General features: G+C 46.6%; 1 protein-coding gene across 1 annotated transcript; it reads left to right on the forward strand.

Moving 5' to 3' along the window:
- Window positions 1–666: 666 nt before the first annotated feature.
- Window positions 667–23810, forward strand: LOC119135191 (formin-2). Its single transcript, XM_037272605.1, has 17 exons — window positions 667–2559; window positions 4541–4698; window positions 5509–5652; window positions 6589–7262; window positions 7713–7854; window positions 9338–9425; window positions 11454–11515; window positions 13961–14052; window positions 14133–14262; window positions 14345–14491; window positions 15470–15529; window positions 16166–16286; window positions 17613–17705; window positions 20997–21048; window positions 22098–22247; window positions 22906–22987; window positions 23095–23810. Exons 1-17 carry the CDS (start codon window positions 699–701, stop codon window positions 23119–23121), a joined length of 4083 nt encoding a protein of 1360 aa, XP_037128500.1. The 5' UTR covers window positions 667–698; the 3' UTR covers window positions 23122–23810.
- The last annotated feature ends 42 nt before the right edge of the window (window positions 23811–23852 follow it).

Genomic DNA, 23852 nt, shown 5'->3' on the forward strand with positions numbered 1-23852 from the left:
AACCCTAACATGTCCCACTTGTTGTTGATTCTTGACAAAAAATTAAAATTTTATATCTTTATGTTTGAAGCCTGAAATGTGGCGAAATGTTGAAAGGTTCAAGGGGGCCGAATACTTTCGCAAGGCACTGTATATCCTGGCATGTCAGCTGACATCAAAATTGTGTTCACTATTTGCTGTGTATGTTTTACAAGAATTTGATCGGTATCTGGTGTAAATAAACATTTTAAGCTTTAAGCGTCCTGTCCTGTCTCGTCCCATGCGTTGTCTTGTCTATTCTTTTTGTCTCAGGGTGTAGCACAGAAGTTTCTTCAACAGTGCTGATCAATCGTCAATATATCGTCAACACACATATTTGACTGGTTCTTTTATCACAGACAAAGGATTTAGGTTGTTTTATTTACCTGACATGTTTTGTCGTGTACTTTCGCCTTCATCAGTGTCACTGGTGTAGGTGTGACACTCTGATGAAGGCCGAAACATGTCAGGTAAATAAAACAACCTGAATCATTTGTCTGTGATAAAAGAATCATACAACTAATTTATAATTGAAGACAAAATGAAGTTAATACAACTAACACATTGTTAGCGTTATTTTTCCCTTTGAGGCCTCCCAATCAAACGAATCACCTAAACTTATGTTTCCATCTGCCAAATCTGCAGGTTCCTCCCCCGAGGGCGACGCCTCAGTGGCTACCATGGAGACGATTAACACTGTGGAGAACCAAGTGCCTTTTCTCAAAGAGAGTTTCTTCACCAGCACCTTCAAAGAGAAGCGCAAGAGCAGCGCAACCGGCGTCCTACGCCGACAGCAGCAGTCTTTCGGAGCTCAGCAGCAAATTTCCGGTCTTCCCGAGCATCTCAACGCGTTACCCTCTGAGCAGCGGCGCTTTCGCTCCAACAGCAGCCCGTTATGCAACAGACCTGAATGGAGGGGAGCAGATGGGGGGAGAAAGGAGGGGCAGTGGGAGAGGAAGGATCAGAGCGCCCTGTCTGGAAGGGGGGGCGAGCGAGGGATGAGTGTCGGTGGCGGCGAGCCCGTGGCCGTCACCGCCAGTCTCCGCCTCCTCTCGTCGTCATCGGCAGCAGCATCCTCACGGCTGCCTCAGAGTGCATTGCGTAAGCAGGCGGGATTTGGCGTAGGAACCCGCGAGGACCCCCGGCCGCATGCCGGCTCTCGACCCCAGCAGCACGGCTTCTTAGCCAGGGGGGTCCGCCTGCTCCGCAGCATGGGCAACCAGGAGGCCAAGCAGAAGAAGGCGGGCAATGGCGCGGGAGGCAAGGATGGAGAGGCCGGAGAGAGTGAAATGGAGAAGAAATCCAAAAAGTCCAACAAGACCAGCAAAGGGGAACAAAGTGAGAAGAAGAAATCTAAGTCGGATTCCAAGGTGTCAGTGTTCTCCGGGATGAAGATCAGGAAGACTTCCAAGGCCAAGGGATTGTCCAAGGATGACTTGCTGGAGGACGAAAGGTCGCTCCACGCAGCTCGTAAAGCCGGAAGGGAGGCCAGCCTGTCGGCCGATGAGATGGGCACGTTGTCGGATTTTGAGGGCGACTTAAGCCGCTTGACGGCGGGCAGCCGGAAATCCACCCTGGATGAATCGTGCCACAAAGCCGGCTCGGAATCCGACGGGGACATCTACAGTTTCCACTCGGCCACTGCTGACGCCGAGGATCTTCTGTCGGATATCCAGCAAGCCATCATGGTCCAGCGTGAAGACTCCGCCGAAAAGCATCAAGCTTCGAACGGCAAATCCGAGAATGAAAGCACGCTCATGCCGAGAGATTGGTCCGTGCCCGGCTCGTTGAGCGAGAGTGGACCGTCCTCTGCGCCGGACACGGAGAGGAGCAGTGGAAGCCTTTTCCCGAAGACCAATAGCACCTTCAGCTTCCCAGATTTAACCACCACCCCATCCTCTTACGAGAGTGCCGAGGACGACCTGGAGAGCCCGGTTCCGCGCAGTCAAGATAACCGGACTGCTCAGGGCAATTTAGCAGGTGCGCCGTGTGTCCGGCTCGAACCTGCCGGCGTGACGGCGCCCGCGGGGGCTCACAAGAGCGCAAGCAGCACCGACTTATCTTTTCAGCGAGGGGAGGAGGACCGCAACGCTGGCCGTGACTTCCTCTCCCTGAGGAAGAAGAGCAGCCTTTCCATCAGCCTGCTGACGACCGAGACCCCTCCCAGGCCAACTTCCGCCATCTCCCCGTCCACCGTCAAACTTTACCCTCCCGTGCACCCCTCCTACGTCAAGACCACCACCAGGCAGCTCAGCTCCCCCATCGGCTCTCCACTCACCAGCCCCTGCGTGCCCAGAAGAACCGACTCGGGAGAGCCTGAAGATCTCCAGGTCGTCAGGGGGCGCAAGCAGAGGTCCAGCTCCATTGCGGGGCCCCTCGGGACATCGGAGGACTGGGACGGCGCCGGAGATGGAGCCGTCTTCTTGGAGCCGGAGCAAGTGGAGAAGGGAGCTATGTACTGGACACTGGGCTCCAGGAGAGCCCAGTATGGACACTCAAGGTCTTCCAGGGGGACGGCGTCCTACCTGGACATCTTCTCTGGTGAGTCCCGATAACGCATACGTACGGCTGAAGGTTTTCAATGACGTCAAGAGGACGGAATAGAAATAACGATGGAGCAAACATTATTAAAAATGGGTTCATTCAAAAGCCAAATAATTCTTGATCATCAAATTGAAATGGGACAATTGTGTTGACCTGAAGTTTCAGGATGTTCAGTCTCAGTCAGGGGAACTTTGATCAGTCACTTGAGCGTGTTGAGTCGTTAGCACAAGACCAAGATGTGCCTTTTAAAGAGTGGGTAAATGAAATATTGAGGCGTGTCCCACAGGAAGTAGAGCAGAAAGCGAGACATCTGCTTTGCAAAGTGCTCCTGAGAAAAACAGATAAAAAAAAAAAAACATCTGATAAAAAAACATCAGCTTTTACTTGATTCCACAAAGGCTAGCATGTGACTCACAAGACTTTGCTGGAGTCTGAAAAGAAAAAAGTGTTCCTAAAGTCTTCACACATATGAGAACAGAAAATTTTGAACTGCGTTTCATTAACCGCAAAGTTGATGCACAGTTTTAATAGAAAAATGACGTTTCAAAGAATGTAAGCATTCCATTTGATTATTTATTTTATCCTTAAACGTTTTTTTTTTCTTTCAGTGCCCCCCTCCCCCCAAAAATAATATGTGGGTTATATGAGCTATTTGACCATTCTATCCGTGTGGCCATGCTGCTTTTTCAACATTTACCACACAGCTCAATCAGCATTTGACAAATTATTATGATGCAACTGTTAAAAAAAAACAAATGCTCTTGATTGCACTGTGAATTCAATCTGGAAGCCTCCCCAAAATCTGAAAATGATCATCTTCTGATTCGACGCGAAGGCCTCGTAAAACAATTGAGATTCTCTTCTCGAGTGTGTGTCTATTAAAACAATGCTACCTTGTCTCCTTCTGACGCATGAGATGAGCTCAGCTGCTCTCCACTCGCTCTCAGTGTGTGTGTTTGTGTGCCCTAAAACAATTGACACCATGGCAAGACACACATTTGCAGATTTACCCACAATGCCTCATTGGGGACGCTAAACCAAAGTGACAGTTTATCTGCGTGGCGCTGATGAGTAACGACGTCGACGTCATTTCACATTTCGTCAACAAAGAGGTGCATTATAAAAACAAACAAGCAAATGTCGAGAATACCTTCAGTGTACGCGAGTGTGTGCTGATTTGTCTTGCGTAGCGGTTACTGCGTCTGCACTGCATGTGACACTGCGGAATTTACGGAGCTTTTCAGGTCACACGCAGCCCTGAGGAGGGACGGACAGCGAAGGGGAAGCGTAGCCAAAACTATTTGCAACAGCCAGTCATGAGGAAAAATTGACATTATTCTGTTTCCTTCACGGAACTCCAGTTCTCCCGGGAATTGAGGCTTTGCTCCAATTATTACAGTATCCTGTGTTCCCAAACAATCACTTAAAAAATTGTTTTACCACTCGCACACATGTTAAACACATTCAAATGAATTCAGACTGTGATTGTTCTCTCCTGTTCTCTCCAAATAAGAAGCTGAGAGTGCTTGCTTCAAGTGGTGTGCCTCTCAGTTGACGTATACAGCCAATCATAAACAAAAGAGTATGTTAAAACACCTAAATGTTCCAATCAAATCATAATTATTCATCTTAATTTTGTCAAAGACAAGTCTGCTAGCTTAATGATAACGTATATTGGAAAACGCCATAAACGGTGTGTTGTGTGTTTGTGGTGCGTGCTTCCAGGAGACCTCAGTGCTTATATTTAAAGCAAACAGCATGTAGCCGGAAGCCCAGAGTTACAAAAATAAGTACTTTCTTGCATCTTGATAAGGTGCAGGCGCATCATCAACACCTTCACATCACAGTGGCAGGCGTTAGCATGCAAGTGTTTCATTATCACATTCTCAGCTCTCGTCTATTTTGAACAATGTGTTCACATTTACTCGTCGTTTTGGGATCGACGCTGTTTGCTGTGCTAACGCTAGCATGTCTCCAGGCCGCACTCTGCTGGACAGGCTGTGTATGCACCAGGACGAGGGCTCATCCGAGGAGCAGGCCCAGGAGATGTGTCAGCGAATGTTGACTCGGGGCCTACTGCACCTTTTCGGCGACATCGGGGCGGATCGCCCCAGCAACGCCAAGCCCGGATTTAACGTAAGCCTGCACAAAATCACAAAATGATTGTTGCAAAATAGTACATTACCATCATCTATGCAGAAATCCCTTTTAATTCATTTATGATTGACAATAATGGAAAAAAACAGTGCGACTGCCATCATCCTCACCTTCAGGAAAGACATTCTTTGGAGTACAAAAGGCCTTCCTGAAACACACTCATCCATGTTTCGCGCATGACTGGATTAAAACGTCTCCGCCGCCCACTCCCACGGTCACAATCAGCGATGCTCGCGTCAACCATCTGCTGACCGCGTTATGTAACCGCTCCACGTGCCTCCAGCCAGCTTAGCCAACCCACACTTACCGAGCAAAAAAAAAAAAAAAAAAAATTCTGTCTGGGGTTTGCACCAGCACAGTCTTTCATTATTCCATTAGTCAGCTTTGCCAGAAATAACGGAGGGGGGTGGGGGTGCATTCCCTTTTTCTCTCTTTTTAAATTCATACTGTGCAAACCCGAGATACAGCCGATCATGTGAGGCTAATAAAAGGAAGGGGAGAAAAATGAAACATTTAGCAGACATAAAACATAAGTGGCTGAAATTAATTAGCTCCAGGGAGGCATTAGACACAAGCTGTGCGTTTGGGTAAAAATAATTGAAGCAGAGTCTGGTAATTGAGTGGGACAAAAAAAAATCTCATTTACTCCTTGTAAATGAAAGGAACCCATTTTGTTTTTGGATTTCTTTTTTGTGTCATTCACATCCATCCTCAGTTAACGCAAACAGACTGGGTTGTCATTTGCTTTCCAGGTTGTTTGACATTGTAAAAAGTCTCACCTGTTTGTAGGCGGAGCAACTGTACACCTGGGCCACCGTGGGGCTGCCGGTGTCGTCGCACTTGTGGGAGCTCTACGGCGGCAGAACACCAGCCAGAGTGCCAAGTTCCAAAGTAGCTTTGAAGGCCAAGTCAGCGGTGCCGTCTCACCCTCAGGTTTGTAGAATCCAATTGGGATGTGACCGACTGTTTGCCGTCCACTGATACTCTAAATGGGTGCAAACTCCAAAAGCCGCCACCAGAGGCCAGGCTTGTCTCACTTGACCAAGCACACGGACCTCCTTGTTTAGTAGGAGAAGGAATAAATAAGAGGCTTCTCTTTCCATTCAAGTATGCGAGCAGGGGGGGCTGCTGCTACCGCACACTAAAGTGTTGCGGTAGCAGCGCCCCCCCCCCCTGTCCCCCCCTTGCCTCATTTGAGGCCCAACCAGAGAGACTCACTGTCTCTGGGGTCAAATCTCCAGCTATCCCTCTCATCCACTCTGGAGCCATGAGGTCTGATGGAGCCGAGACGTTGGAGGCTTTGCATGACCTGCACGTAGCTTACACTCTGCTTTTTTTTTTTTTTTTTTTTTAGATCGGGGTATTTGGGATTGATATGTGAGATAATAGATGATGTGTCCAGAAAAGTCCCTCAGTCAACATCCACGGAATGCCGTGGATTTGAAGAACCAAACTTGGATGTGTTCTTTTTTCTCATGTGCTGGGAGCATGTCTTTGAGATTTATGGCGCATCTGTCCCCAATGAACAGTAGTGCAAATTACCAAATCATTTTATGCATGGTTGAAGCTCTTGATATGTTTGTAAGGCTTAGATATCATTAGTGTTATACATAAATTTTCAAAGGTGCTACTAGACACGCATAAAATGTGAAATGTTAAAGCAAATCATTATTTCTGGATTACTCTGTCAAGTGATTTACTCTAAAAGCATTCCTGAACAGAAAAAAAATGAGTCTCCTCAGTTGAATGCCTGACTTGATTTGTTTTTCTTTCATAAATGTTGTAAAATGTGTTCTTTGGTTTGGTCTGATGAATGGAAGCAGTGCGCTGTATGTTTAATTTATGTTGTTTTTTTTTGTGCGCTGACAGACCGAGCCCAGCAGGTTGAAGTCAGGTCAGTCGTCCTCCGAGGACGAAGGTGGCATCATATCCCAGCTGGAGAAGACCATCCTGGACCTTCGCGTGAAGATGGCCGTGCTGCAGAGTCAGCAGGTTGCCTCAACAAAGGCCGGCGGGGATGACGGCAGGGGCCGGGAGGCGTTTGTTCAGACCTCGCCGCCGGGAGACGGGCTAAAGTCGAACATAAGCACCAGCCTCCCCAAACCCGAGGTGAGCTTTGTCTGCACGTGCCAGCAGAGACAGGAGAACAAGACGATCCCGCCGCTGCCGCCTCCTCCACCTTTACCTGGACTTGGATCTTGCCCGCCTCCACCGCCTTTACCTGGACTTGGATCCTGTCCCCCGCCTCCTCCACCACCACCACCGCCACCTGGTTTTGGAGCTCCACCTCCGCCTCCTCCACCACCACCACCGCCACCTGGTTTTGGAGCTCCACCTCCTCCTCCGCCGCCGCCGCCTCCCGGAATGGGCCCCCCTCCTCCGCCACCGCCCCCGAGCCTCGGCCCCCCACTCCCACCACCACCACCGGCGGGCCCCAGGAGCTCCACTGCGGTCCAGGAAGCTGCTCCTGCCAAGGCCGTGATTGAGCCCCCCAAGCCAATGAAACCCCTCTACTGGACGCGCATTCAGCTGGACGCTAAGAAGTAAGAGCACAGCGACAGATAGGCATCGCTGGCACTGAGCTTTTCTCCACGTAGGAGAGAGGAAACTTGTCCACTTAAGATAAACATCTGCCACGTACGATGGTGATGCTCAACCTTGCGGAAAATGAATGTGATGCAGTCCAGGCGCCGCGACCGCAAATGAATTGTCGGGCAACACAATTTGGTTCCTAAGTCAACTTAGGAACATTAGAGGAAGATTTAAAAATAGGCTGACTACTCCCCAGTGAGGTAGTTCTTAAAATAAATTTGGGCTCCAATCTCAGATTAGGTTTTCCTCCAATTTTGTGCAAAAAATTTGAATGGTTCTTTCTTGGTTCTTGTGACACTCAAAAATGTTTTTAGGCCAACAGTGCTGTGGGAAATGTTTAAAACTGAGCTAGTGAGAGCTTTTGTATGTTTTCAGTTAACAGTGTTTCTGTCTGTCTGCAGGCAGAGCGCTTCATTAGTTTGGGAGAAAATTCAAGAACCGACGGTGGACTTTGAAGAATTTGTGGATCTCTTCTCCAAAAGTGCTGTCAAAGAGAAGAAAAAGCCCATTTCTGACACAATCAGCAAGTCCAAAGCCAAGCAGGTATGGATGCCTATGATTGGGGATCCCTCAGGGCTCTTAGCTTAGCCCACTGAGGCGTGCTTCCAGGCAGACACTTATTATGTGGCGTGAGCTCTGGCTCCCGTCAGACTCCCGCCCAACCATGTGATGGCGGCCGGCCAGTATTTCGCGTGCGGCGGAAAGAAACCTCGCGGTGGCGATGACTCCTTGTGGGGGGATGAGGGGGGGCTTGGGGGATCGAAGCCTGGGAGCCGTATTTCATGATGCGGTTCCTCCCATTGTGCTCACTGCGTGATTCCCTTTTGTGGACCAGAGCGTCTGTCTCGCTTTGCCAGCACGCTTCATGCTAGTCCATCAATCAGTCGGCGAAGAAATGTTTGATCTCCGACGCAAACATGTTCTTGTCAGGATTTGTATGTTGAATGTATTTAACAGCTAAATGATGTGAATAGCACAAATAATATTATTCCGAGGAAGTGCTTTTCCCGTCCGTGAGGAATCCTCTGACAGTTTGCGAAGCGGAAATGCGGTTTTCGGGAATGAAAATGATTTCATGGGGCTGGGTGACTTCCAACCGACATGTGAACATCTCCCCGAAACTTTCCGTTGAAATGAAAGTTGGAAACTTCCTTGAACATTTACGGCGTGAAAAAAAAAAACAGGTCAAATTGACTTCTTTTCGTCTGCCGTCTCATCTCAAAAGCTTTGAATTCTTTTTTTTGTGTCCGTCCTCTGTTCTTTTTCATTTCAATTGATCAAGGAGGTCTGAGAACACTTAAGTGGACTTCAAATCACTTTAATCTTCAGCTCATCACTCGCTGTGAGCAGAGCAAGTACAGAATGTGGCTGTGATGCAGCCAAACATTTGCAAGCATGGGGCTCTACGCCGTGTCCTCTTTTCTTCTGTTTGAACATTTTGAACCACATGGTTGCGCCATCTAAAGCGCTTAGCCTTCAGAGGCACAACGAGTGACAAATTCAAAGGGACAAATGACTAAATTCGGAGAGACAGATTGATGGATGCGGTCTGTTGGATCTCAGCGGTCACGGCGGCACGGCACTGCTTTTGGACAACAAGAAATGCGTCTGAGCCCGATGCTTTTGTAATGAGTCAAGCAGAATAATTGGAACTTCTTCATTATTTATGAAGTTTCATTTTTGTTTTCGCTTCAGCGTGACCTTACGACAATCTTTGTCTTGGTTTGCTGATCATAACAGGAGATTCAAAACTTTTTCTGTTTCTACGGTTGGAAGATGGTTGATGGAGAGGATGTGGCGGTAAAGTAAATTGAGAAGTCATCAATCAACAAGACAGCATTATAATTTCATATAAATGTTTGTGGTTAGCAGGCTTGTGTGCACTGCCACACAAGGAAAATGGTCATGTCTTTTGGAACATGTCAATTATTAAAGGCTTGCACTCGTTTTTTTTTTGGGGGGGGGGTTGCTGTTATGCTCACGTGACATTTGAAATCTTTTTTGTTTCTGTTTTTTTGCCTGGTAGGTAGTGAAGCTTTTGAGCAACAAGCGTTCTCAAGCTGTCGGTATCCTGATGTCCAGCATCCACCTTGACATGAAGGACATCCAGAATGGTGAGTCATGTTTTCATGTAATAAAAGTATCAAACATACAAAAAAAATGAATCTCACTGGCCTTGTTGACATAGCGACGAAAAATGAAAACGCAGCAGAGGAATCAATGTATTCCAGTTCGGCATGCGTAGCGAGTAGCAGCCCAAGATGGCCGCCGGTGGCTAGGGTCAGTTTTGCACTTTCCTTTTGCTTTCAGCCCCTCTAATAATCATGCAACTGTTTTTCTCTGACTTGTCAAGCCGAGTGACGTCACCCCGGAGATGATGATGAGAACGGACTTTCTTCCTGTTTGACTTTGTCTCTGATTGCTCCGCCGTCGTCACTCATCGACGTGTCTAAACACCGGCTCTCGTCAACAAAAAAACGTAGATGCTTCACATTTTGGGTGACCGTAATTTACTCTGAAGCATGTCGTTGCCCGGGAAGCCTTTCCACAGTTTTTGTGTGGAACGTGAGGTCATCCGTCCGAGGTCGGCGCCAGAGGGCACGCAAGGGCCAAGCTCATCAGCATCGTCGTTCATCTCCAATGTTAGGACAACTGTTAGCATAGCGCGCCATTAGCGCTGATTGGAAACGTCCGTCCGTATATCACAGAGATCAAGATGATTGAGAAGATACAAGAGCTTTTGTGAAGCGTGCGTTAGTCAGCCGTCAGGGCCTGATGAATGCTTGTGTCGTTACAAAACAGTCGTTGGCAAAAAATGCTACTTTCATAAGAAAATGTTCCCAAGATGTAATTGATCTTCGTGAGATGGGGAAATGAGGCCCTCTCAAAGCGCTCAAGTAATTGTCACTTTTGACGCCGTGAATCATGCGCTTTATTGGCCGGCGATAAAGACGGCGCCGGCTGTCATCGTTTGGACATCTCAAGCACTTCTGATTCACACGTTGAGCGGCTCCCTGGTGTACGTCGCCGCTGTTTCCGGGCGACCGGTCAACACGCGCAGCTGTTGTTGTTTGTCTCGTGTCCGCCGTCATTTCAACATGGCGCACCATCCGTGTCGCAATCCGCGCAAACGTGCCTTCGTCGAAAACAATCTGCCAGATTCCAATTTGGTTTGAATGAAAACCAAATGCTGTGTGCAAGCGAGAAACAGCAGCAACCAAGGGTCAAGAAGAACTCTTTAGGAAAACGAGATGGCCGAGACCAACGCGAAAGACTTTGACAGATCCGATTGCATTAGTTGCCCGAGGCGCTTCTCTCGCGGTCGTACCTCGATCTGGCACGACCACGATCCTTAACCTTTAATTTCAAAACCAGCTTCCCCAATGACATCAATTATATATTTGGAATAATTCATTCCAGAGTTCAAAGTGTTCCCTTCATAAAACGGCCGTTTTAAAGAGGACCTATTATGGGTACAAGACAGCTTGTACCAAGACATTTCCTGACTATGGCAACTCCCCAAAATTCACTTGAATTTTCCCCATTTGAATACATGAAAATGTCTTTAATCTGTTCCAGCCATAAATAATAAAAAAAAAAATCTGTATCAGAAGGTCTAGTTGTGAGCGGGGTCTAAGTTGTGAACGTAACAGTGTTGAGTGTTTAACTGAGCGATGATGCGCACGAAGCGCCAACACGTGCCGAGCCCGAGGCCATGTTTGTTTTTAAACATTTAATTTGCAAGGATTAATGTTCACCGGCGTCCGAAACAAAAAGGCGACGGCAGGAATTCAAACACGCGAGTTTAAACGCACGTCAGCGTAGCACTGACACATTTCGAAGACTTTCGTAATTATGTTGTTCTTTGCGGCTTTGGTTCTGGTTAGACGACCTGAGGGGTCCGGATTTTGGTCCGAGACCATTTCAAGATTTATAGACCAAGTCTTATGGGGCGAACAGATTAGCCTTGGAACTCCTCAATTCACTTTGACAAAGTTCCCTGGCACAGAGTTGCCACGCGATAGCCGTAAAGCACTACTTTTGTCAAAATGAAGCTGCTGAGCTTACATCAACATGGTTCCTTGGTACCAACAGAGAATCTTGCTTTGGCTGTTTTTAATGCCTTCTCCTTCCTCCCTCAGCCGTCCTCAATATGGACAACACCGTGGTGGATCTGGAGACCCTGCAAGCGCTTTATGAGAACGTGAGTATCCAAAACATCGGAGGATGTCACGGTTGCTCCGAGATGGCTGGCGTCTTGTCTTTATCTGGAAGAGAAAGACGGGCGAGTTTCGCGCTTTAGGACATCAATCTGGAGCCGTAAACATTTCTGCGCTTTCCCGTCAACACGCAAAGGCGAGCGGCACAAGGCAACGGAAGAGTTTCCCGCCTTCTTCTTTCCTTCGAGCTTTTATTTTGAAAACGACGCTTGCGACATGCTGCCACATTTCACGCCATCGACACAAAAACTGGCTCTTATTTTCTGACAGAAGGGAACCCGAGAAGGATTTGGTGAGATGTGATTCAAGCAGGCGACCGTCAGCTGTCAGCATTTTTTTTTTTTTAACTTGCGAAACCACAATTCGCACAATGGCCGTCCTTTGATTGCAAAAACGGAGAAATCAATTCAGGCCATCGTGTTTCCAGAATCCCGCGGCATGTTTTTCCACTCGACGCCACTCGGCTGCAAAGAGATTTTTCACTTGAGATGTGGCGTTTCCTGCCTCCCCTGTAACGGGTTGAACCAAAGGACACGGGCATTAGGCACCAAAGCAAAGCGGCTCGCCGCAAAACGTGTGATGTGACGGGTGGGCCTGAATAGGGGAGCCATGATTTAACACGCTAAATATGTTTTTGTCACGCTGGATCTGATCGACTACCCCCCTCCCTTCCCACCTTCCATCAAAGTGATTAACGAGGACACTGGCGGGCGCATTGTGCCTCCAGAATATTTACATCGATGCCTGTCATCGGCGCGTTTCGCGGCTCTGACAATAAAAGTATTCATTGGGAGCCCAAACAATAAAGAGCGGGTTCTAAACATGAGCACGTGTTCCGGTTTGAAGATGCTGTGAAAACCTTCTGAATTGCTTCTCCACCAAGGCCGTATGAAACCTCCTAGCAACGCTCCATTCCGTAGCGGCTGCCCTTGACCACATACACAAGAAACGAGTTTGGCTAGGTCACACTGCTAAGTGCAGTGTGAAAAGGGCTTCGGGGCGTTAGAAAAAGAACCGCAAATAGGCAGCGCGACTCCGCTGCATGTCGACGACGGAAACAAGGCAAGCTGCCATTCCGAACCGACATGTCAAGAGCCTCCTCTTACCTCTCAACTGCTTGCTCACCCCACGATTTGGAAGCCCTCTCGCCCCTCCCCTCCCCTTCGCCGCCTTAGGCTGTGTTATTGAGTGGAGGAGCCAAATTGTTTCCCTTTTGTATTGCGAGACTCCATCCTGTCTGTGGGTCTCCAGACCCCTAAACCACAGTTGGCAGCACAGTCAGCCTGTCTTGAGGAATGCGAGGGGGCTTCTAATGGTTACGCCCTCGCTCGCTCGCTAGCTCGCGAAAGAGAAGGCAGCGCAGCGCTCCCTCACTTTCCTCAGCACAAACTGAAACCCGGCACACTGATGGATTTTTCTTCTATTTTTTTCTCCCTTTCTGCGGGCGTAGAGTCGCTCAGTCTGCGATCTTGCGGATTATAGTCGCTCCTGTGCTTTGAACAATAAGCCATTAAAAGGGGCTCGCAGTGATAGCGGGAAAAGGCTCGCAATATCACAAGCCGTAATCTGGGCCCAGACTGGCTGGCTGGTCTGAAGCTCAGAGCGCTGACGGTAGCGAAATGTCACGCGGGTCAGTGGCGGCCGTACGATCTTTTAATGATCGCCTCTTCGTAGCGTGCGGCTCGGGATGTCTTTATATGTTTATGACATTAAAGCCGCGCTCATTTGGAAAGTATTCTCTCATAAACGGCAACGTGAGTGACATAAATGAGAGAATTAGCCGTCGTCGGCTCCCTTTTGCCCAGAACTGGAAAAGCGCGTAATGAATACCACTTGGCGCTCCAAATCTGGCATCGCGGAACATCGTCCGACATTCCTTCGCATTTGATATTCCACATGGGACTGGATTTGCCATGCTAACAAGCGTTGCAACATGCCCTTGCAATTCAAAGATCACACGCTAATGCCTACTTGTCCCCAATTATGCCAAACAGCGCCGGACCGCGCCGCTGCCCTTTGAGGGGGATCTGCTTTGGGTTAAATATATTTACACTTGAAAACGTCTCGAGAGGAGGGCGACAGAGAGCTCGCCCTCGCCCGCAGGAGGCGACGCTGCGCGGAATACTAATCGGGCCCTCTTAGCCTTTGATGCTCCTTTGTGATGGCCGCCGCGAAGGCCGGTCCCCTGCGAGGTCCAACAGGTGGAGCGACACTTTTATGTTCTTACAGCAACGTGTCGGTGCACCTGCACACCCATCAAGGGTGAAATTAAACAACCAGGTGAATCTTTTGTCTTCTGTTAGTGAAAAGCTGTTTTGAATTTTACAGTACAAAATATCTTGAAGGACTTGGAACTGGCCAACGATCCAGTACTACCACTTTGCGACCCATTTGCTTTGAATTATAACAAATATTTTTCCATCATTCAGCGCGGCCAAAATGATGAGATGGAGAGCATCCGGAAACACGTGAAGTCGGCGCAAGACAAGGTGGACGCAAAGCCATTGGACAAGCCCGAGCAGTGAGCGAGCGTGCCGCTATGCGCTATTTGCTACGTGAGCTTCCTCAGTGAGTCCAAGCAAACATGCTTCAATTCTTCAGGTTCCTCTTGCAGTTATCGGAGATCCCCAACTTCTCCGAAAGGGTCTTCTGCATCCTTTTCCAGTCCACTTTTTATGAATGCATCACCTCCATTGCCCGCAAAATGGAAATTCTTCAAAGAACATGCAAAGTGAGCTATTTTATTTCATTTATTCCCTTTTTAATCAGCATTTGCTTGTCTGACTTTTATTTATTTTTTCTACCTGCGTCAGTCTCTTCAGAGTGGCAAGTGTGTATTGCAGGTTCTGGGTCTGGTTCTGGCGTTTGGTAACTTCATGAATGGAGGGAATCGAACCCGCGGGCAGGCTGATGGCTTCACCTTGGACATTCTGCCCAAGCTGAAGGACGTCAAGAGCAGCGTAAGTGCTTACGAGAAAAGGGGAATGTTTTCATGGTATGGGAAATAAGAAAAAAAGAAAAATCAAAGTTGTTCAAATTTGACATTTCTAGAAAAATGCCCAAAAAAATCGACGTTACTTTTCGGTTAGTATTTCTTGTGTTGCTCTGTTGAATGTTAGCTGTTCGGTTTTTTTTTTTTTTTTTACTGTAAGGCACAAACGAACCAGTCTAGCAAACGAGTTCAACTTTATTCATAGTTTGAAAAAAATACGGTAATTATAGATAGAGAAATGGCAACACAGCTAAGTGCTTACTTAGAAGATGAGCAATACTTCCGTTTTAATGTCATGCAAAAATTAAATTAGCCAGATGCTATTGTGTAGCATGACGCTAATTAGCGTGGCTTGACAAAGCTAGCTTAAGAGCAAAATATCTTTCTTTTCTATGGAAATATATTTTAGGTTTTATATCATATCGTAAGCACTCTGTTAATTGTTGATTATATTATTGATTACAATATTGATTTGGACAAAAAGATCTCAAGAACAACAGATTGCGTTCGACTTTGGAGGTTCGGCCGAAGATAAAAATAGTCGAGAGAAAGTCATCGGAAAATCTTGACCTCCGGCGGCTCCCTCAACCTGGAATTAGAGTCCGGTCTTGGAACTTGCATGAGCTGCAGAGCTTCGGAGGAGAGGCCGCGGTGTTTACTCGTCTCGCTCAATATCACAGCAGGCCCCGTGTGCCCTTAGCGCCGCCATATAAGGCCGCGATACTTTGCGGCGCGTCCATAAAGAACATCCCTCTCTGAATTATGACAGCCGGCCAAGCGTGTTGTTACATTGTTCGCCTAACGTCCTGATTGATGCTCCCCTCCGGAGGCCGTTGTTTCTATTCCTGGGCGCCCAGGCACAAATTGAAACGTCCTGCTCCGAGATGATTAGATTAATAAATAAAGGCTTTGGGTTTATTTACGGAGGTCTTTTCTTTTCTTTCAGGATAACTCCCAGAGTCTTTTGTCCTACGTGGTTGCTTACTATCTGAGGCACTTTGATGAGGTATGTTTTCATTTCTGTTTATTTGAATGGCTTTTCCGTTCGAGTCTGATTCCCTCAGAAATCCTTCCAGAGCCCTCTTTTCATCTCCTCTCTCGCCAGAGGATACAATGACTTATCGTTTATCAAATTATTTATTTTTCTTTTCCGTATATACGGCAAACTGAAATCTCTCTCCTCCTCCCCTGGCTGATTTTCTGTCTCTGCGTTTCGCTCTTCATCTCCCGGCCTGGCTTCGTTCAAACCGGTCGTCCGTGAGCTGGCACGGCATCTAACGAGGCGCTGGTGTAAATAATTAGTTTTCGCCAGATGAGATGAACTCAGGCTCCGAGTTCTGGTTGCCAAGATCAACCTGCATTACATGCTCGCAGAACTCATAATGGCCTTGGAGCGACAGTGATGAAGAGGATCATGATGATTTTCCCCTCCTTTTGCCCAACTTAAATGCTCCTTAATGTGTTGCAAACTCAAATATATCTTCTGAGATTTGTTTGAATTGTACTTAAGTACACGTGAGCCGTTTAGAACATTTGCATCAATCTGGCTCGGTGCTCATAATGTATACAAGCGAAGCCTTCCCCAAGTCCGGGAGCCTTTTTGGTGCTTCCCTGCGTCAATGCGTGTGTTGTGCTTCTCCAGAACGCCGGAAAAGAGACGTGCCCCTACCCTCTACCCGAGCCGCACGACCTCTTCCAGGCCTCCCAGATGAGGTTTGAGGACTTTGACAAGGATCTGCGCAAGTTACGGAGAGACCTGACCGGTGAGGTCACCCCCACCTAAGGTCCGCCGACCCGCTTCGGAAGGGCCCGGACTTTTCCCCCCCAGCTGCTTAACTCGACCCCCAAGGTGTTATTTGTTTACAGGCAACGCGTGAGGAAACATGTGGCGCCATGAATTATGCACGAGGCCTTTAACATAACTTCTCGCACGGAAACGGAAACTCATTTTCTCCGAAGCCGAGCGTGCTACGGCCGCCGTCGGATTGGCGGAGGTGTGTCGGCCGCCAGATAACATCTGGTTGTTGTCGAGATGACAAGCAGAAACAGATGTGAGCGGTTCAGGACGGGACCCCCGTGGGTTCGGCAGAGCTCCTCGTGAAATTGAGATCAGCATGCATAATGTGCTGCTGCTTTTACTTTCGCTGCGTGTAAACTGCTCAAGAAATAAATTAAATGTCTGATAGGAAGATTTAAACTTTTCTAATATGCTGTGACGTCTTCATCATCTATAGCTCTAAATTCACTTTGCTTCTGGCTGCCGGCTCCCTCTGGGGCAATTGCCATACCTCGATCAAACACATGGAAAAATAATTTCATTGATTGATCAAGATCTCTGGAAGCAAGTTTGGCTCGCGCTTTGACAAGGAAGTGAAGACCTAACGAATGCGGCTGTTGGGAAACGGGTCATTTCTCTTGCTCTGAGCACTCGGCAGCACTTTCCAAGTACTGACATGTCCGCCGACGGTTACAAATGTATTTTGGTGCAAATAATAAAGTGTGAGTATGTCTCCATCGTCGATTCCCCAAACAAAGTCTGCTCGCTGGGTTGTTTTATGCGCCTTTGAGACTAATCCAATTAGCTTGCGTGATACACTTTGCCAAATAATGTTGTAGTGGTGAAGATTGAATCACGCTGACTTGAAAATAATAATAATCTTTACTAAAAATAGTTTCCCTCTTTTATTAACAGTGCATGTAATAAGGTCATGTCACGTGTTGTGAAAGCTCGAGCTAGTTAGCTTTAGCACTTCTTTCCGTCTATCAAAAAGCACATACACATCACTTTACTTTGTGATCTGAGAAACAAAAGATGATTGGTAAATAACCAAATACACGTATGTCTTTTTTGTTTATGAGACTGAAATTTTGTGAACGCATGAACTAGTTAATGGACTAACAAAACGGACGAGCTAGCAATCAACAGCTAACACTTCCTGGCCTTGGAACTTGGGAATACCTTGTCTCTGTTTTTCACCTCATATGACCCCAACATTTCAATCATTAATCGTAACAGCGAGGAACTTCACCTTTCTATATTTAGCCTGACGTGTTCATCCTCACACAGTGACCTCATCTTTTTCTTTCAGCGTGCTCCAGAGAGATGGAAAAAGTATGCAAGCTGTCCTCTGAAGACAACCTCCAGCCCTTCAAGGACAAGATGGACGCCTTTGTCAGCCAAGGTGACTTGTTCTCCCTTTGTCAATAATGTGGTTATTGTAACCAGCGGGATCCATTTTCCATAAAGCAGCTTGTCGACTCAGTGTCACATTTCATCCCGACTAAAAGTATTTTTCCATTGGCGTGTTCTCACATGGTTTTGCTTCAATAAATGTTCAAATGAGCCGCTATCTCACGGGGAAATCATAGATTAGAGGAAAAGTCCAAAAACTGAGAGCAGATTTCTTTTTTTTTTTTTAATATAATTTTTTTCTCCCACCCGCCACGTGTCAATCAGATGTGTTGTCGGCCTGACAAAAAAAAAAACTGAATTTACCGAACTGGAACTATTTACACGAGACATATTTGATTTACCGGTAAAGTCTATGTTTAATCACGCTTTTACGGCCATGAAGGGTGGTTGAAATTCATCCTGCAATAAAAATAGTATCAAGAAGGCTGCATTTGAAGGGGCCTCCGAATCAGGACAGCCGTATCGGTGACATCATAAGCGTTCCGATAGGGATGCTGCAGAATTATCGTGTCGCTTTTGTTGCGCAACAGCAGCAAAACATCGTCCTACATTGCAGGCCTTGCCTCTTTACATAACAATAAATGTATTTGCCTTGTGTTGGCTTTGACCCAGGCGACGTTTAAGTGACTGTGACCAATCTCTTGGAAGGAACACGCCACAGGCTTCGCACCGACTGCTTTTGTATTCAAATGAGCAAGGATAACGCGGAGCATATGTGGCTCGGCGGTAAAGCTCGCTCGTCCGTTTTTGAAAGAAAGTCTGCAGATGAAAGCTCCTGGCGCCCTCCGTTACTCCCCTCCCCACCCCCACTCGCTCCCCTCCGTCGCCGCTCTCCTGCGCTCCCTTTCTGGGTTGTGGAGAGAAATATGGGAGCTCCCGCTTTGATTCACATGACAAGCTTTTTCCTCTGAGAGACGATTGCAAGCGTGGAAGTTTTGCTCGCCTGGCTCCAGACGGGATTCTTGGGGTTCCGCCACTGTGGCGGTAGAAAGAGGGGAGGGGCGCGGGGAGAAAACTCAAAACAAAACAAGAAAAGAGCCAAATGTCATATTTTTTTTGTTATTTTGCTAATCTCTAAAAGGCCCGGGGGTTAAACTGTTTCTGGCTCCATAGTTTGAAACCGCCTTTGTTTGTTTTCTGACCATGAAACTAACCACAGAATAATAGTGGAAGCGGAGATGTTAGAAATCCGTTGTTTGGTCTCGCTCCATTTTGCTCACAAACTCTTTGATGCTCAATCTTTGGGCCTTGTCGGATAATCTGTTTCTGATAGACGTCCAGATTATGAGAGGACAGGATCGCTTACATTCTACTCGACATTTTGGATGTTTTGGCCATCATGTTGCTAAATTATGTTAAATAAATTGTTTTGTTTTCTGTGTAATAATAAAATCTGAAAAAATGGAGATACATACACTGACAAAAACCCATTCACCCAAATGGCTCATTTATAATCTTCAATGAGTACGACATTTAGTTTTCGGGAGTACAAGCACGGGGACGAAATGTAAATGGCCCGGCATTCAAACCCCGAACCTCAGAACTGTGAGACAGATGTGCGAAACAAACGTGCTACCCCCGAGTTCACCCTGTTGCCCAGATGGTTTTCCATTTGAAATCTAAAGAAATGCCCATCATATCCATGAAATTTGATTTTCCACAATTTGAAATGAAATATAGCTACCGTATTTTTCAGACTATAAGACGCACTTAAGATCCTTTACGTTTCTCAAAAAAACGACCATGCACCTTACAATCTGCTGCGCCTTACGTATGGAAGTTGAATCAAAGGTCAATCGCAATCAACTCATTAGCGAAAACCATACAGACATTTCTCCAAATAGACAGATTCATCGAGACTGCCCTTGATAATCTGGTACCAAATTACGGTACCGCCTTTATTAATTCTCAGGGCATTGAATCAATCTGGACTGTTCTGGTTATCTTAGAAGTGGTTTTCATCAGTTCCAGCAAAAAATTAGGGCTGCACTAACCTGAGTTGTCTTCTATTTATCTCCTATAAAAAGCAACAAATTTGGACTCAGATCAGGCAAGAACCTTTGCCTTTACATGCGTCTTAAAATGTGATGGCGTCCAATCCAACGCCTGGTGCAAAAAACAGCTGCCATCGGTTTCAACTCAAGCACACAACATAAAATCAATTGATGAAAATTTGCAATGCGATCTTCAGTCTGCAGCCAGCAAATGCTCCTCTAAGCTGCCCCCAAAACGTTCTTTGTCAAGAGTTTTAGGAACTGGTTAAAAGTCACCTTGTTGCCTTTCAACACGGCAATTTTTCACAAAGCTTTGGGAAGTTCCATCAAAACAAGAACCCAAGCGAGATAAGACGGCTAGTTGAGCGCTCAACAATATGACTGTTTACCTTCTTTTCAAGGAACAAAGCAACTTGCTGATATTGAGCCACATTAATATTATTTACAGATTTATCATATCAATAAACTGACGAGCTGTCATCCCGCAGGAATGGGACTGCGGTCCAATGGGTGATTTAGCACCGCGGAATTGCGTCGGTCCCAGCGGGTTTCTCCGAGATCTTTCGATGCCGCTCTGGCTTCAATTACGCATCGCAACCAGATATTCCCAGGATAAGAGCTGAACATATATTTGCGCCAGGAAAGATTATCTCTTCTATCTGCTGTCACGTCTGCTTCGCAAAACAAATCCATGAGGAGACTTGACTTTAGGACATGTCTGATCATTGACAGTTTCATGCAACTTTAGCGAACATTTATTGACCGTGAGGGGGGCTACGAAGACAACTGGCACCGCTGACCGAGGGGGGAAACACGTACCGCTGGATCGAATCGGCCGTTGCTCTTATTCTCAATGGAAACAGGCAGCCTGCGGATCAGAAAGGAGATAAGCTAACCTTCATCCAGCCAGGCTGTCACACTTCACCGCCGTTGCAAGTGACCCCGATGGCCGCTGAGATTAGCCTGCTTGAAATTTGGACGAGTGCAGCAGTGCCCCCGTCTTTTGTGCATTGGGGACCGGTTTACTACGTGGCCATTTCGATTTTGGTTCCTCATTAGGTGATGCCCCTTAAAGAAGTCATGATCGATCAAATATTTGTCATCAGTCTCCAGCTTGATTTGGATACTCTCAGGTATCTTAACACCGCAAAGATGACTGTTGGTCTACGTGACGGTGGCGGGCGTAAAAGTCGTGTACGTACAAGTTGGCCTGCCGCTGATCTCATCCTCGCACGCATTCCTTGCTCTCGTTTTCCACCAAATTGTCTTTTCTTTCTCTTTTTCAGCCCAAACTGAGCTGGAGACACAGGAGAAACAACTGGCAGACACTCAAAAAACGTAAGCCCTTGATCTGTCCTTCATGATTTTCCCGCACCTCCTTCACCTCTCTCTCTCTCTCTGGTAGGTGATTCCTCTTCTTCCATTTCACAGGTTACATAAGGCCCGCTCTTGTGCGTCAAAGCCCTGATTTGTGAGTTTGGAAGTAAAGGCAACACGGGATGATAAATCCAGCAAAGCCTTAAAGACCGTATTCACAGAGGAACATAATCTTGCCGCTTTGTCAATATTTAGGGCATCTGGTTCCTTCGGTTATGGGGAAGGTGCAGGCCGTCGTTCCGGGGGGCCTCAGTAGACGGGAGGCCCCCCCTGTGCGGTGTCTGCGTTGTTTATCTAAGCAGGGCGAGAGGAGACAGCCTCGGCTCCAGGTTTCTGTTACGGCTGGCGTGGAATGCGTTCCTGCAGCACACTCCAAACAAAGACAGCCCAACCTGTCCACTGTATTGATCCACTGCAAACCGCCTCGCTGTTCAACACCTTGACGGGCCACGGCTCCAGAGGTTCTGATGGATCGCCGGCGTGCCGCCCTCCCACTTTTCCCCTCATGAACATCTAAACACGTGTCCGTCAAGGTTGGAGGCTTCGAGGTTTCAAGGATGAAACTTGGTCATATTCATCCATATCTATCCCATTAGTTGTTCATGTTGATTATCTGAGGAATAATTCTTTTGGTACCTTGTATCTTTGGCCACTTTTAATTAAATTCATACCCGCAGTTCACTACATCTAGAGACACAATAAGAATTTTTTTTCTGGTTGTTTGTCTGCGAATGAATGGCGAGAGTGTAGCCCTCCAGCTAGCAGGCACTGCGTTAGCGTAGCTAAGTCATACGCTACGGCGCCTTCTGACTCAAGTATAAATTTCTGTCAGTTCTCAAGTCACTGTTTTGTTTCTGAAAAGCATCAAATTCCAAGATAAGCGTCTGGATTCTGCATATTTGCTTGATGCCGCCAATTTTTTGCCATAACTGACTTGTTTTATCTGCCGCTCAAATAGTTTTGTCTTGATGTTCATATTTTCTTTTTTTTTTGTTCTTCTCTTCCTTCAGCTTCTTGGAGCTGAGCACGTCCTTCTCGGTCAAACCCAAATCGGGAGAAAAGGAGGCGTCGCCCGGCACTCTTTTTGGACTTTGGCATGAATTTTCCACTGATTTTAAAGAACATTGGAAGAAGCAGAACAAGCTGATGCTAAAGGAACGGTGAGTTACACATGACCCACATTAGTACGAGAGATGGATGGTTCTATGGAGACTGTTTGTTCGCTCGCTCGCTGACTACATATAAATAGCCAGAGCCAAGTTAGCATAGATGAGCTTTGTCAAATGTATCTAAAATAGCCAAGCTTAGGTGATTTAGTTAGCTAGCTAAGACGAAGACATATTGGCTAGCTTGTTGGCTACATGAATGGAGTCTAGTTGGAAGGAAAAAGAGACGAAATGACCCAAATCTTGATCCTCACTTCTGAAATGAAAAGAACACACGCAGCATCCACTTGGCTTCCACTGCTACGATGGGTACACTGATAACAATGCATGACAACAAAAAGCAAATTGCTCCATGATGCCACACGAAGATCACAAGGTGATACTCGTCAAAGGGCCCCGAGTAAAAGGTCGGCTTGTTCGGCCGGAAAGAATACAAACAAAATTTGAAAGGGTGAACTCTTTGACCTTTTGCTTTGAGCTATCATGCAGCATTTTGTTGCGTGGTGGTGGTCGCGCAATTAAAGATCGTAATCGTCCCTCACTGTGGATTGCTGTGCAAACACAAGTCGCTGGCACCGGCAAGTCAACTTCATTCTCCAGAAATATATGTTCTCATACTACTACTACTCTATATTTGTCCCCTGCATTTTAGGTTGAAGATGGCGGAAGAGTGTTTCAGACAGGCCAAGGAAAAAGCATCGTACAACATCAAACCCAAACATGCAACTGGCATCGTACGTCTTTTTTTTTTTTTTTTTTTTTTTTTTTCCCTGCTACTCTACTCTGCTTTTTTTTTTTTGAGTTGTCTGATGAAAAAAAACCTCTCATCTCTCCTCCACAGAAAGCGAAGCTGGGCCAGAAAATGTAAAGCAGAGAACGGCAATCACCCAGGCGACTGCGGTAGTACAATCCGACGTGGCTCCTCAGTCATTTTTACTCCAAAGCGTTCTTTTTTTACAAATCAATTTAATACTGTTGTTTATCGCACGTTGGCCTATTTAAAGCGTATCGAGAGTGGAATGCTCAGCCCATTTCTGGCAGCACTTATTGAATTATTGCTTGCAAAAGACAAACTCAGGCCTCGGGGATTAGAGCGGAGAGGCCAGAAAATGCTCGCTGCAAATTCGTAGCAACACTGTATGCATACGTTGGATTTTGAAAGCCATATGTTTTTTTCTTTTAGTGCAATATCTCAGCCGACTTTACAAGCAAGCAGTTTTTCAACGTAGATCATTTTGACACGGTGCCTTATCATACACGAGTTGACAAATGAGTGCTGGACAAGACGGATTTTAGAGACGTATCATCTGTGATTGAATCTTTCTATTCAGAAAACATGACTTCACTTTTATCCTGCTTCGTGTTGTGATGTCATCAAGCAAAAATTGCTCACTTTTTTTAATTCTTACCCAGCTCATTTTCTTATTGTCATTCCTATCATACGTGCTATCGGAGCAAGCGGATCACATGACATGTTTAGGATCCAACACCTTTGACCGTGAAAAAGATCTATATATACATATATATTTATTGAATAAAATAATTTACATTAATTTTGCATTTTAGTGGCTTTTTCCTGTTCGTCAGCTGCCATGCAAA

This window comes from Syngnathus acus, chromosome 15 (assembly GCF_901709675.1).
Source record: "Syngnathus acus chromosome 15, fSynAcu1.2, whole genome shotgun sequence".
Lineage (NCBI taxonomy): Eukaryota > Metazoa > Chordata > Actinopteri > Syngnathiformes > Syngnathidae > Syngnathus > Syngnathus acus.

Coding starts and splice junctions, on each gene's coding strand:
- LOC119135191 (XM_037272605.1), top strand. CDS start 699: ATGGAGACGATTAACACTGTGGAGAACCAAGTGCCTTTTCTCAAAGAG. Junction 4,699..5,508: donor ACGCCAAGCCCGGATTTAAC/GTAAGCCTGCAC, acceptor ACCTGTTTGTAG/GCGGAGCAACTGTACACCTG. Junction 7,263..7,712: donor ATTCAGCTGGACGCTAAGAA/GTAAGAGCACAG, acceptor GTCTGTCTGCAG/GCAGAGCGCTTCATTAGTTT.